Source organism: Ranitomeya imitator, chromosome 5, assembly GCF_032444005.1.
Source record: "Ranitomeya imitator isolate aRanImi1 chromosome 5, aRanImi1.pri, whole genome shotgun sequence".
In the NCBI taxonomy this organism is placed as follows: domain Eukaryota; kingdom Metazoa; phylum Chordata; class Amphibia; order Anura; family Dendrobatidae; genus Ranitomeya; species Ranitomeya imitator.
Window position 1 is genome coordinate 339,464,536 of NC_091286.1, and position 15,382 is coordinate 339,479,917.

General features: G+C 49.9%; 1 protein-coding gene across 4 annotated transcripts in view; it reads left to right on the forward strand.

Annotated features, from left to right (window-relative positions):
* Window positions 1-3,148: 3,148 nt before the first annotated feature.
* Window positions 3,149-15,382, forward strand: part of SNX14 (sorting nexin 14) — a 115,084-nt gene continuing 102,850 nt past the window's right edge. For 3 of the 4 annotated variants that reach the window (XM_069726415.1, XM_069726416.1, XM_069726418.1), the window contains exons 1-2: window positions 3,151-3,721; window positions 5,763-5,883. In XM_069726415.1, the coding sequence (XP_069582516.1) occupies window positions 3,582-3,721; window positions 5,763-5,883 (261 nt within the window). In that variant the 5' untranslated portion in view covers window positions 3,151-3,581. Of the gene's footprint in view, window positions 3,722-5,762; window positions 5,884-15,382 lie in introns of all 4 variants that reach the window. The other variant, XM_069726417.1, reaches the window with a different exon arrangement.

The window sequence follows — 15,382 nt, forward strand, 5'->3', positions numbered from 1 at the left end:
ATACCACTTGTGACCACAGGAGTGAATTCAGCCACAGAATTCACAACAATGCCCTGACTGCACACACACCCTCTGCTCTCCCTGCACTGAGGGCTGAGGCTATGCCCTGACTGCACACACATCCTCTCCTCTCCCTGCACTGAGGGCTGAGGCTATGCCCTGACTGCATACACATCCTCTGCTCCCCCTGCACTGAGGGCTGAGGCTATGCCCTGACTGCACACACACCCTCTGCTCTCCCTGCACTGAGGGCTGAGGCTATGCACTGACTGCACACACACATCCTCTGCTCTCCCTGTACTGAGGGCTGAGGCTATGCACTGACTGCACACACATCCTCTGCTCTCCCTGCACTGAGGGCTGAGGCTATGCACTGACTGCACACACACATCCTCTGCTCTCCCTGCACTGAGGGCTGAGGCTATGCCCTGACTGCACACACATCCTCTGCTCTCCCTGCACTGAGGGCTGAGGCTATGCCCTGACTGCACACACACATCCTCTCCTCTCCCTGCACTGAGGGCTGAGGCTATGCCCTGACTGCACACACACATCCTCTCCTCTCCCTGCACTGAGGGCTGAGGCTATGCCCTGTTATGCTGTGCTATCAGGCAACACAGTGTGCAGTAATCAGCGCACATACAGTGATATGGCAATAACCCAAAAACAATAGAACAAGCTCTGAGACGTGGAATCTCTGCAGACTGCAATACCTGAACCTATCCTCACACAACTAAAAGCAGCAGTGGATTGCGCCTAACACTACCTATGCAACTCGGCACTGCCTGAGGAGCTGACTAGCCTGAAGATAGAAATACAAGCCTGACTTGCCTCAGAGAAATACCCCAAAGGAATAGGCAGCCCCCCACATATAATGACTGTTAGCAAGATGAAAAGACAAAACGTAGGAATGAAATAGATTCAGCAAAGTGAGGCCCGATATTCTAGACAGAGCGAGGATAGCAAAGAGAACTATGCAGTCTACAAAAAACCCTAAAGCAAAACCACGCAAAGGGGGACAAAAAGACCCACCGTGCCGAACTAACGGCACGGCGGTGCACCCTTTGCGTCTCAGAGCTTCCAGCAAAAGAGAATAGCACAGCTGGACAGAAAAAACGGGAACAAAAACAAAGTAACACTTATCTAGCAGAGCAGCAGGCCACAGGAAAGATGCAGTAGCTCAGATCCAACACTGGAACATTGACAAGGAGCAAGGAAGACAGACTCAGGTGGAGTTAAATAGCAAGGCAGCCAACGAGCTCACCAAAACACCTGAGGGAGGAAGCCCAGAGGCTGCAATACCACTTGTGACCACAGGAGTGAATTCAGCCACAGAATTCACAACAATGCCCTGACTGCACACACACCCTCTGCTCCCCCTGCACTGAGGGCTGAGGCTATGCCCTGACTGCACACACACCCTCTGCTCTCCCTGCACTGAGGGCTCAGGCTATGCCCTGACTGCACACATATCCTCTGCTCCCCCTGCACTGAGGGCTGAGGCTATGCACTGACTGCACACACATCCTCTGCTCTCCCTGCACTGAGGGCTGAGGCTATGCCCTGACTGCACACACACCCTCTGCTCTCCCTGCACTGAGGGCTGAGGCTATGCCCTGACTGCACACACATCCTCTGCTCCCCCTGCACTGAGGGCTGAGGCTATGCCCTGACTGCACACACACCCTCTGCTCTCCCTGCACTGAGGGCTCAGGCTATGCCCTGACTGCACACACATCCTCTGCTCCCCCTGCACTGAGGGCTGAGGCTATGCACTGACTGCACACACATCCTCTGCTCTCCCTGCACTGAGGGCTGAGGCTATGCACTGACTGCACACACACATCCTCTGCTCTCCCTGCACTGAGGGCTGAGGCTATGCACTGACTGCACACACATCCTCTGCTCCCCCTGCACTGAGGGCTGAGGCTATGCACTGACTGCACACACACATCCTCTGCTCTCCCTGCACTGAGGGCTGAGGCTATGCCCTGACTGCACACACATCCTCTGCTCTCCCTGCACTGAGGGCTGAGGCTATGCACTGACTGCATACACATCCTCTGCTCTCCCTGCACTGAGGGCTGAGGCTATGCCCTGACTGCACACACATCCTCTGCTCCCCCTGCACTGAGGGCTGAGGCTATGCACTGACTGCACACACACATCCTCTGCTCTCCCTGCACTGAGGGCTGAGGCTATGCACTGACTGCACACACATCCTCTGCTCTCCCTGCATTGAGGGCTGAGGCTATGCCCTGACTGCACACACACATCCTCTGCTCTCCCTGCACTGAGGGCTGAGGCTATGCACTGACTGCACACACATCCTCTGCTCCCCCTGCACTGAGGGCTGAGGCTATGCACTGACTGCACACACACATCCTCTGCTCTCCCTGCACTGAGGGCTGAGGCTATGCACTGACTGCACACACATCCTCTGCTCCCCCTGCACTGAGGGCTGAGGCTATGCCCTGACTGCACACACATCCTCTGCTCCCCCTGCACTGAGGGCTGAGGCTATGCCCTGACTGCACACACATCCTCTGCTCTCCCTGCACTGAGGGCTGAGGCTATGCCCTGACTGCACACACACATCCTCTGCTCTCCCTGCACTGAGGGCTGAGGCTATGCACTGACTGCACACACACATCCTCTGCTCTCCCTGCACTGAGGGCTGGGGCTATGCCCTGACTGCACACACATCCTCTGCTCTCCCTGCACTGAGGGCTGAGGCTATGCCCTGACTGCACACACACATCCTCTGCTCTCCCTGCACTGAGGGCTGAGGCTATGCCCTGACTGCACACACATCCTCTGCTCTCCCTGCACTGAGGGCTGAGGCTATGCCCTGACTGCACACACATCCTCTGCTCCCCCTGCACTGAGGGCTGAGGCTATGCCCTGACTGCACACACATCCTCTGCTCTCCCTGCACTGAGGGCTGAGGCTATGCACTGACTGCACACACACATCCTCTGCTCCCCCTGCACTGAGGGCTGAGGCTATGCACTGACTGCACACACATCCTCTGCTCTCCCTGCACTGAGGGCTGAGGCTATGCACTGACTGCACACACATCCTCTGCTCTCCCTGCACTGAGGGCTGAGGCTATGCCCTGACTGCACACACATCCTCTGCTCTCCCTGCACTGAGGGCTGAGGCTATGCCCTGACTGCACACACATCCTCTGCTCTCCCTGCACTGAGGGCTGAGGCTATGCACTGACTGCACACACATCCTCTGCTCTCCCTGCACTGAGTGCTGAGGCTATGCCCTGACTGCACACACATCCTCTGCTCCCCCTGCACTGAGGGCTGAGGCTATGCCCTGACTGCACACACATCCTCTGCTCTCCCTGCACTGAGGGCTGAGGCTATGCCCTGACTGCACACACACATCCTCTGCTCTCCCTGCACTGAGGGCTGAGGCTATGCACTGACTGCACACACATCCTCTGCCCTCCCTGCACTGAGGATCTTCTGACAACTCGGGCAGTAGTATCACAGGTTATCAGAGGGGCGGGGCCTCGCCAGTGACGCAGTTTGTCACATTCCAGGAAGAAGACCGGAGCCGCCGTCATGTCCGCGGCCTGCAGGATGTTGTGGCTGCATGTGAGGCAGCGGCTGCGGACCGGCGCAGTGCGGGACATCTGCCGGCAGTATCCGCTGCTCTGCTTTATCCTCATCGTCCTGTCGTTGTCCACCGTCCTGCTCCTCAGGTAACGCTCCCGGTGTCTGGCTTCCACCCGTGCTGCTGTATGTGTGCACTCCATGACAGCGGTGCTGAGTGATGCAGTATGTATCCAGAGGGGAGCAGGCAGACGCTAGAAACAGCCGGATAATGTACATTAGGGGTCTTCTGGGACCCCCTATAGCTCCTTATACTTCACCCAGGTGTCAGCACCAAATACCCCAACTGTGAAAGTCAGTAATAAGTTGACACTTGCGTTGTGCAGTCCGTTCAACACATCCGTAAACGGACTGCACTAGCGCAAGTTACGACGTTTGCACAGCGCTAGCACACATAGAGCATCTGCGCTATCTGCGCTAGCAGTGACGGACCCGGAAACACTGCAGCCCGCGATGACGGCACATCGCTAGTGCTCCCCCATTGTGGGCGTACGCTAGTGATGCGTTCGACATTGCAGTATATGGCGGCGTTAACAGACTACGTTACACCGTGTTATGCCTCGGTGTAACGTAGTCCGTTAAACGGGTCACACTATTGCAGTGTTAACCCTTCCCCCACCTCCTTGGAAATTCCATGGCTTCATAGGCTCTGATGGAGGGAAGTCACCATCTCAGACAGTCATGAGTGCTGCCTTCGTGATGACATTGCATGGACTGAACCCCTCAGGCTCTCCACAGGAAAGAAGAAGCTTCCATCACAGTTCATGATGATTAGTTCTAGCACAGCACTGTGGTCTGCAACCTCTGACCTAGAAAGCCATACTCCGCTGTGAGAGCTAGAATGCGGCTCGCCAACTACGTGACGACATTGTAGAAAACGAGAGGACTGGAAACTTCTCCAAATAACAAAAACATACGGTAGATTAGACTTCACTGTTTTAGCAGTGCCATGAAACTATGTTTGGCTGCATGAAGCGAGTCACTGTATAAAGAAAAAATGCAGCAACTTTTTTCATGTCCTGGAAACCTATTTAGTTATTGAAGATATTATCACCAAAATGAATAACATATCCACACTGTTATCTTAGTGGCGGTTAGCACTAGTGATGAGCGAATATACTCATTACTCGAGATTTCTCAAGCACGCTCGGGGGTCCTCAGAGTATTTTTTAGTGCTCGGAGATTTAGTTTTCAGTCCCGCAGCTGAATGATTTACATCTGTTAGCCAGTATAAGTACATGTGGGGGTTGCCTGGTTGCTAGGGAATCCCCACATGTACTTATGCTGGCTAACAGATGTAAATCATTCAGCTGCGGCAATAAAAACTAAATCTCCGAGCACTAAAAAATACTCTGAGGACCCCCGAGCGTGCTCAGGAAATCTCAAGTAACGAGTATATTCGCTCATCACTAGTTAGGACATAAGTGTATCAGTGTTTTCTCTCATGTTTCAATAAAGCCATTGTGAGACAAATGTAGAGCCTTTTATGCCCTGGTCTTGAGCATTACACTCATTATGAGCATGACTAACACCTGTACCAAGAGGGAAGTACAGAGCAAGGAAAAGAGATGGAACAGGAGGGAGCGGAGCAGGAACATGCTGCTTAGGAACTACCGTACCTAGGAGGAGATGGCGGCCAAGCAAAGAAGGGTGACGTCACCAAACAGGAGGACGAGGCCGCCGCAGCACCGCTGAGCCGTTTTCTGATTCATCCTCCATCCCCAATGTGTCTGCTACATCTGACATGAGCCACGGGTTACAGGTCCCTGGTGTAGAAGATGACAGATGAGCCCCCTAACTGTATGGTTGTGTTACCACAGCACACAGAGATGCTACTGGCTCTATCTGGGCATGTGATGATTTACTCATGCATCATGGGACTTATAGAAGATCAAAATATGGGGTGAAATCTGGGAATCAAGATGAAGGATCAAAATAACCTAAAGGATTCTGTACCACATGGAGCAAAGTGCACCAGGTATAAAAGAAATGTGGAGTGTGACACTCGGGTCTGGGTGCATGGATAGGGGAAAGAACAATCACTAGACCGCTTCTTTAATATGTTTTGTTTGGTATAGTAGTTAGCCTTTATTTTTTTATATTAGTTCACCACGTTTTCTCTTTTTTCAGATACCTCCATATTCTTATGATCTTCTGGTCTTTCCTTGCTGGCGTTGTTACATTGTATTGCACTCTGGAGCCTGAAACTCTCCTTCCTAATATTCTTTTTAATATAAAACAAAAGCCCAAGGTACAGTATTTAATTACATCATTGCACGTTTGAGCCTCTATTAACAATAATGAGTCAGAATGGCCTAACGAGGCCAAAAAGCTCTGACTGCCCATCCCGTTCTGTCCTAAAGCTGCTCTGGCAATCTGCAGTGCTTATGTTATTACACACATTAGGTGAGATCTCCTGAAGTGTTGGAAAATCTGGTTTTACAGTAGACCGTGCCCAACACGCTGCTAATATATGACCGTTAAAGGGGTTGTCTGGTCTAGAATGAGAAGTCTGCAGTCACACACTTGTGAATCCCCCCATTACACGCACTGTGCGCTGCAAGGACTTGCCTGTTAAGTATTCAATATGCATAATCCTGGACAGAACCTGTCTGGTGGGTGCGACTTTGCTCCATACACTTGATAGATCAAGGTAGACTGAACTTCTTTATATTGACTCTTCTTACAGGGAAGGTGCCATAAAAAACTAAACAATTGAAAAAATGTAAAGTATTAATGTTAACCTTGTAAAAAAATATATAAAATTATCAAGTGTTTTTAATCGAGTAAAATATGAAAAATAATCATAAAAAAATGTTTGGTATTTCCACTATTAAACAATTGGGGGAGCAGCTGCCTAAATTTGCAATGAAAACCTAGTATACAACTAGCTCACTTTACGACTGCAGCACATATGGGGGGGGGGGGGGGAGTTGCTGACATGTGAAGCCGCTTCCCCTTCTCTCAAAAAGATCAAAGAGGATGAAGTTTAGGATCACAGTGCAGAGCCATTTTGTTGGTGACTGCCAGTGATACTGACAAGTAGATAGTGTCACTGAGGATGGCCGGCTGCACCGATTCTGTTGGTGCTGCTCGCTGTATCATAAACTGGGATTAGATACACATAGTGTGTATCACAGTGGGATTATTCACATCACATGTTACACTACACATATCTAGATATAGGAATAGGTGTAGTGTATAATATGATTGGATTAGACACAGTGGTCAGGGGCATATCATGCAAGATGGGTTTAGATACACTGGTCTGGGGTGCATCTTGCATGATGGGATTAGATATACCGGTCTGGAATGTATTACCCATGCCCATGATAGTAATAGATACATGGGTCTTGGGCGTATCACCCATGCCAATGATGGAATTATATGCACTGGTCTGGGGCGTATTACCCATGCCCATGATGGAACTAGATACACGGGTCTGGGGCGTATCATGCTGGATAGGGATTACATACATGGGTATGGGGTGTATGATGCCGGATGGGGATTACATACACGGGTCTGGAAAGTATCATGCTGCATGGGGATTACTTACATGGGTATGGGGTGTATGATGCCGGATGGGGATTACTTACACAGGTCTGGGGGCGTATCATGCCGCATGGGGAATACATACACAGGTATGCGGCGTATGATGCCCGATGGGGATTACTTACACGGGTATGGGGTGTATGATGCCAGATGGTGATTACTTACACGGGTCTGGGGAGTATCATGATGCATGGGGATTACTTACACGGGTCTGTGGCGTATCATGCCGCATGGGGATTACATACATGGGTCTGGGGCGTATCATGCAGGATGGAGATTACATACATGGGTCTGTGGCGTATCATGCAGGATAGAGATTACATACATGGGTCTGTGGCGTATCATGCAGGATAGAGATTACATACATGGGTCTGGGGCGTATCATGCAGGATGGCCGGCTGCACCGATTCTGTTGGTGCTGCTCGCTGTATCATAAACTGGGATTAGATACGTAGAGTGTATCACACTGGGATTATGTCTGGGGCATATCATGCAAGATGGGGTTAGATACACTGGTCTGGGGTGCATCTTGCATGATGGGATTAGATATACCGGTCTGGAATGTATTACCCATGCCCATGATTGTAATAGATACATGGGTCTTGGGCGTATCACCCATGCCAATGATGGAATGATATGCACTGGTCTAATAGATGCGCCTTCTCTGGGCAGCTGGGGGGACAATATCCATGGCATTTCTCCATCGTCTCATTGGGGGACACATGACTGGGTGTAGGCTACTGCCGCCTTGAGGCTGACACTAAGTAGACACAAAAAAAGTTAGCTCTTCCTCCGTAGTATACACCTTGACACTGGCCCTGACAGCTCCAGTTTATGCTTAGTGTCCGTAGGAGGCACATCTCTGGGTTTCCCTAGATACATTTTCTCTGAGGATGAGACAGGGACGACGGATCCTTTTGAAGGGGTCCGATCTCCCCAAACCAACAACGGGCGAGCACGTGGAGTGTCGCCTCCACGTATCCTCTCCCGCAACGTGGGACCTCGTTTGCCGGACTAAAACCTGACCACCCTGAGGTAAAGGAACCCTAGGTTGTACAGGCATACATGCTTTGTCCGTGCAGCCTCCACTTCATCACCAATGCACTGACTGCGGAGTTTAAAGGAGGCAGGCGGTCCCTCTCCTCACCTTCTGAAGGGTCTACGGAGTTAGGGTGCCTGCACCGTCTTTCTATATATATATATATATATATATATATATATATATATATATATATATATATATATATATATATATATATGCTTCGTCACGCGTTCTGCTGGTGCAAAGTGCCATACTGCACCCGGCACAGTGCTGTTTTCCGGATTCACGTGCGCTGCTTATTTGTTATTCCCCAGCACGGGCGGAAGTCCCGCCCCTATCGGCTACTTCCAGTTTTAGACCCTCGGCCTGTTGCATCATGGATCCTGTAGTTTCCAGCAAGGACACGGCCCCATCGACCGCGTTTACTTCCGGCCGCGCGTGCGCCCAGCTTTCCTGGGAGAGTTCAGGGAATTAAAAATCAAGCCCCCTGCTTCGGCCTATTTGCGGGCCGTGCGCCAGTAACTCCTCCCCCTTTTTTTCTCGGGCACATCCGCCCTGTAATCTGGAACATAAGGAAGGTTTTGCACAGAAGCATGGTTCAGTGTTGGATCAAGACATACGGGGACACAGGACTGGGGTAAGTGCTACTTCCCTCAGCCTGACAGCGGCATTGTTTTAGATCCAGTAGCTCATAAAGGGTACGGACAATAGCAGCAGCAGAGTCATCATGTCTAGAAAGACTAAGACTCATACAGTCCTGTATACCTCATGTATTACCTGTCGGTCTACTTTTCCACATGCGCAAACTAACCGTTTCTATGAGGCTTGCGACTCCGAACGCGCTCAGGAACCCCACCCTGCGACCCTGTCCGGTGTGCCTGTACCTGAGACAGCGGTATCGCCCCCTGAGCCGGTCATATCCTTAACGCAATCTATGGCGTCACTAACAAGGGCGGTTGAGTCCCTTCAAGCCCCTGTCAGGGACATTCATCTGCCTGTCTTGGAAAGATCCTCCGATTCTCAGGATCCTCCGGCCTGCAGGGGCCGTGTTCCCTCTAGGCAGATGCAGTGGAAACGAACCCACACAGCGTCTCTCGGTCCGTTGGATGCATCAGCATCTTTGAGTTCCGTCTCTCGTTCTCCCTCACCTGTGGAAATGAGTGAACACGGTTCGGACTATGACTCAGAAGGGTCTCTTGATTTAGAAGCTCCTGATTATCAGGAATCAGTTGAAAGTCTCATTGAGGCCGTTAACTAGACTTTGGGAGTAGAGGATGTAGCCATCTTACTGTACCTTCGGGTCATAAGGTGTCTTTTAAGAAATTCAAGCAACCTCATAAGGTGTTTTCTACTCATCCTGAGTTTGAGGATTTAGTCCAACGCCACATGGAGCGACCGGATAAACTTTTTTAGGCCAGAAGGCCCTAGGTGCAAGGTATCCTTTCGCACCAGAGCTTCGTAAAAAGTGGGCAGAATCCCCTTCAGTGGATCCCCCCGTGTCCCGTTTGGCCGCTAACACGCTGCTGTCTCTGCCCAATGGGTCTGCTATTAAGGATCCGACTGATCGGCTCATAGAGAGTCTAGCTCGGTCTGTGTTTGAGGCTTCAGGTTCAGCCCTCGCGCTGTCTTTTGCGGTGACATGGGTTGCCAAAGCCATGATAGCTTGGTCAGAGTCCGTAACTAAGGCTCTTAAGGATAGGGAGTTACCTATAGAAGTGACGGAGATGTCTAATCAGATATCTTTAGCTGGAAGCTACCTGATTAACGCAGCCCTGGATGCGGCAAATTGTGCAGCATTGGCAGCTGCAAATGCTATTTCTATCAGAAGGGCTCTAAGGCTGAGAACTTGGTGGGCGGACTCTATCTCAAAGAAATCCCTTACATCTCTTCCTTATCAGAGTGGCCGACTATTTGGCGCAAAGTTGGATCAGCTTATATCTGATACCACAGGAGGAAAGAGCAATTTTCTTCCACAACAAAAGGTTAAACAACCGTTTCGTCGCCAATTTCAAGCAAGGTTTAAATCCTTTCGTAACACCCGGTGGACTGCAGCGCCAAGCTCAGTTCCTCCAAGTCGGTCTAACCAAGACAGAGAGCACCAGGTTTCATATAGGGCCAATCCATTGGCAAGAATGCGATCCCAACCGCCAAGATCAAGGGGATCTAGGTATCCTCGGTTTTTGGCTAAATGACTGGAGGCAGCCTCAGGTTGCTTCCAACAGAGTAGGCGGTCGCCTACTTCTGTTCCATCAGTCCTGGCTGTCAGTCGTTCACGACAGATGGGTTAGAGAACTGGTGGTTTCAGGGTACAAAATAGAGTTTATCACTCTCCCTCCAGGCCTTTTTTTCCGTCCAGTCTTCCCAGTTCAAAATCCCACTTACGAGCTTTATTCAAGGCAGTCGAGTCTCTTCAGTTCAACGGGGTCATTGTTCCCGTTCCAAAGGAAGAAAGGTTCCAAGGATTCTATTCCAATCTGTTTATAGTTCCACTTATAATAATTCAAATACTATAAATTGGGTAAGTATCAAAAGCATAAATCATACAATTCCCCATAAAACTCAATTTTATTATATAACTCTTAAAATGCCACCAACCTGTGGCGCCACAGGTTGGTGGCATTTTAAGAGTTATATAATAAAATTGAGTTTTATGGGGAACTGTTTATAGTTCCCAAGAAGGATGGGGCCGTAAGACCCATTCTGGACCTAAAGTGTTTTAAACAAATTTGTCAGCACTCGTCACTTCCGAATGGAGTCTCTCCACTCTGTCATTGCGGCTTTGGAAAAGGGAGAATTCCTAGCTTCCATAGACATTCAAGATGCCTATCTGCACATTCCCATATTTCCTCCACATCAAAGATTTTTACGTTTTTCCATAGGCGAACTGCACTTCCAATTCACGGCGTTGCCTTTCGGGCTCGCCACCGCTACCAGGGTGTTCACAAAGGTAATGGCAGCAGTTGTGTCCATCCTGCACTCTCGGGGCATAGTCATTCTGCCATACTTAGACGACCTCTTGGTCAAGGGGTCAACTTTTCGGGCATGCAAAGAGAACGTCAGCATCACTCTGGACACTCTATCCCGCCTAGGGTGGCTGGTCAATTTAAAGCAGTCATCTCTAGTACCATCTCGAAAGATTTCTCTTTTAGGGATGGTCTTCGACACCTCTCGGGGTCTGACTGTCCTCCCCCAGGACAAGGTACTCTGCCTCCAGCAGGAACCGAAAATTCTTCGGCAGCCGAGTTCCCACACAATCCGGTTTTGCATGAAGGTCTTGAGAAGGATGGTGGCTGCTATAGAAGCAGTACCATTTGCACAATTCCATCTTCGCCCACTCCAACATGCACTTTTGACAGCTTGGGACAGGAGTCCTTTTTCACTCAATCTCAGGTGTCGTTTGTCACTCCGGGTCAGGCAATCCCTGATATGGTGGATAAGGAGTTCCTCTCTGCAGCAGGGGAAAGCCTTTCCTCCAGACCATTGGCTGGTAGTCACTACAGACGCCAGTCTTCTCGGTTGGGGAGCAGTGTTTCGCCAACACAGAGCACAAGGACGTTGGTCCCCAAGGGAGTCATCTCTTCCGATCAATCTGTTGGAATTAAGGGCGATTTGGCTGGCACTGCAGCACTTTCACCATTTTCTGCCGGGTCGCCCGGTTCGGATCCAATCGGACAATGCTACGGCTGTGGCCTACATAAATCAGGGGGGCACCCGCAGCAGGTCAGCCATGCACGAGGTAGAGCAAGTCCTCCGCTGGGCCGAAAACAACCATTCGGTGATCTCGGCAGTTCACATCCTGGGCAAGGAGAACTGGGCGGCGGATTTTCTGAGCCGACAGGGTCTTGCGTCCGGGGAATGGTCTCTTCACCCCGACGTTTTTTGGCAGATATGCCAACGCTGGGGAACCCCGGACGTGGATCTAATGGCCTCCGGGTTGAATGCCAAGGTACCCAGGTTCGTCACATGGTATCAAGATCCAAGAGCAATTGCCGTAAATACATTAGTCCTATCTTGGAACCAATTTCGTCTCCCATATCTGTTTCCCCCTATGGCGCTGCTCCCAAAGGTAGTCAGGAAGATCAAGACAGAGGGAGTTCCTGCAATACTAGTCGCTCCAGATTGGCCTCGGCGGTCATGGTATGCAGACCTGATACAGCTGATTGCCAGGGTTCCTTGGCAACTTTCAATACAGCCAGATCTTCTGTTGCAGGGGCCGATATTCCACCAGAACTTAGAGGCCCTGCGTTTGACGGCCTGGCCATTGAATCTTGGATTCTAACCCAGGCCGGTTTTTCTCAAAAGGTAGCTTCCACTATGATTAATGCTCGAAAGACAGCCTCGGCGCGCATTTACCATCATACCTGCAGTAACCACCGATTGACCAAACCGCTGCACGGCCAGCTCTACCCTCACCTACTGTATCCTCACCCATCCCTTGTAGATTGTGAGCCCTCGCGGGCAGGGTCCTCTCTCCTCCTGTACCAGTTGTGACTTGTATTGTTCAAGATTATTGTACTTGTTTTATTATGTATACCCCTCCTCACATGTAAAGCGCCATGGAATAAATGGCGCTATAATAATAAATAATAATAATAATACCTGGAAAGTCTTTCTCTCATGGTGCAGGAAGCAGGGTCTTCCTCCACTATGGTTCTCCATTCCTAATATTTTAGCTTTTCTCCAAGCTGGTCTGGATTCAGGTCTCGCACCAAGTACCCTTAGAAGGCAAATATCAGCCTTATCGGTTCTTTTTCAGCGCAGGATCGCTATCAATTCGCAAGTAAAAACTTTTTTGCAGGGAGGCTCTCACATGGTTCCCCCTTACAGAGCTCCACTAGAACCTTGGCACCTTAACTTGGTCTTGAGTGCTCTTCAGGAAGCTCTATTTGAGCCCCTCCAAGACGTCTCTTTAACGTATCTTTCTTGGAAGGTTTTGTTCTTGGTAGCTATAACCTCCATTAGGCGGGTGTCGGAATTGGCAGCCTTGTCCTGCCAGGCTCCGTTTTTACAATTTAATCAGGATAAGGTGATGCTAAGACCAGCACCTTCTTTTTTGCCAAAGGTAGTTTCCTCATTTCACATCAATGAGGATATTGTCTTGCCTTCTTTTTGTCCCGCGCCAACACACCGTGTGGAAAAAGCTCTTCATACCCTGGATCTGGTGAGAGCTCTGAGAAGATACGTTTCTCGGACAGCTTCTTTTCGACAGACGGATGTGCTGTTCATTCTTCCTGTGGGTCATAGGAAGGGACTCGCAGCCTCTAGATCGACCTTAGCCAGATGGATACGAGCCACCATTCAGGAGGCCTACCGCATCAAGGGCGTAGCCATCCCGGCTGGGATCAGGGCACACTCCACTCGAGCAGTAGGGGCTTCCTGGGCACTTCGGCACCAAGCATCAGCAGAACAGGTTTGCAAAGTGGCAACTTGGTCCAGTCTGCACACCTTCTCCAAACATTATAATATCCACACTCAGGCCTCTGCTGATGCAAGTTTGGAAAGAAGGATTCTTCAGGCTGCGGTATCACAACTATAGGCGGTAAGTGCCTAGGGGTTTATTCCAGGGAGTCTTCTTCCCACCCTGGGGCTGCTTTGGGACATCCCACAGTCCTGTGTCCCCCAATGAGACGATGGAGAAACAGGGATTTTTGTGTTACTCACCATAAAATACTTTTCTCTGAGTCGTTCATTGGGGGACACAGCTCCCGCCCTATTCATCTTTTGATTGTCAATGGGGTTGTTCAGTCAGTAGAATTATTATAGACATGTTGACCTTGCACTAATGCTGTTTTGTTTTTTCTATCTCCTACTGCTTGTGCACCAAACTGGAGCTGTCAGGGCCAGTGTCAAGGTGTATAGTACGGCGGAGGAGCTAACTTTTTTTGTGTCTACTTAGTGTCAGCCTCCTGGCGGCAGTAGCATACACCCACAGTCCTGTGTCCCCCAATGAACGACTCGGAGAAAAGGATTTTACGGTGAGTAACACAAAATCCCTGTTTTTCTTTCATTCATTCTTCCCTGTTTGCCGGCTGAGCTGGGGAGAATAATGACAGCTGCGTTCAGCACCACATGCAGGGGAGCAGCGCTTTCTGCAGCATTTCTTCCCCCGCGGCCGTCCGTGTAGTACTTATGCGGCACACGGATGTATCACACGGACACGGATATCTCCGGTACCGTGTTTACCGGTACTGGAAATATCAGGACGTGTGAAACCGGCCTGAGAAGGAGTCCTGGAGGAGTTCTAAGTGACTGTTGTTTGGTTTGTATGCTTGATAATCCCTTATCTTTCCCTGTTTTGCTTGCTTCCCCTTCCTGCACACCCTGATGGATTCCTCTTTTATATATGAGTAAATATTTTGTGTGTGTAGTTTTCAGTTTACCCTCGTCTTTGTTGCCCTGTTTGTCGGGTTGGTGTACTGTGGTGCACGGTATCTCCCCCTCTTCTCTCGGTGGGGGAAGGGGGCAGACGAAGGGGTAACTTAGGAGATAAGGCAATGGCGGAGACCCCGGTGTCTTCGCCATCTGAAGTATCCCAGGGAACAAGGTGAGCTAGGGAGCCCCCTAGTGTTAGGGCCAGGAAAGGAGCCCCTGGTCCCAGGTCTCTCGACAGCTTTTGTTGTGACATCTGGTTCTAGAACCCGCTGGCAGTCAACTGGTTTTACTAAAGATATACGCACATTTAATGCCTAGTGGTGCTCATGTCTTCAGTGCAGGAGCCGCCTTTCCCCCTTTGGTTCTGTTCTCAATGCATTTGAGCCTTCAGTAGGAGGTATGCATTGAAAGTAATTTCCCAAAGTCTATATACTTCTAATAAAAGGTTTTAACATGTGCAATTGTATTGGTATACACTGAGGCTTGTAGGCCTCCATAAATTACATGATATAAGATTTGTTTTTTTGTTTTTTTTTGCTGTATGGCAAACAGGGCTTGGTAAGTTCATTTGCATATATGTCGGATGCCGTGCTCCACTGTTGCCACCACATTGGTCAATAAGGGAATCGTGTCACCAGGTTTTAATCTTGAGAGCAGCATAATGCAACATAATGTGAAGCGGAGACCCTGATTCCAGCAATGTGTGACTTATTGGGCTGCTTGCTGTAGTTTTAATAAAATCACTGTTTATCATCAGGGAATTATCACTAGTAGACTAGTAAAC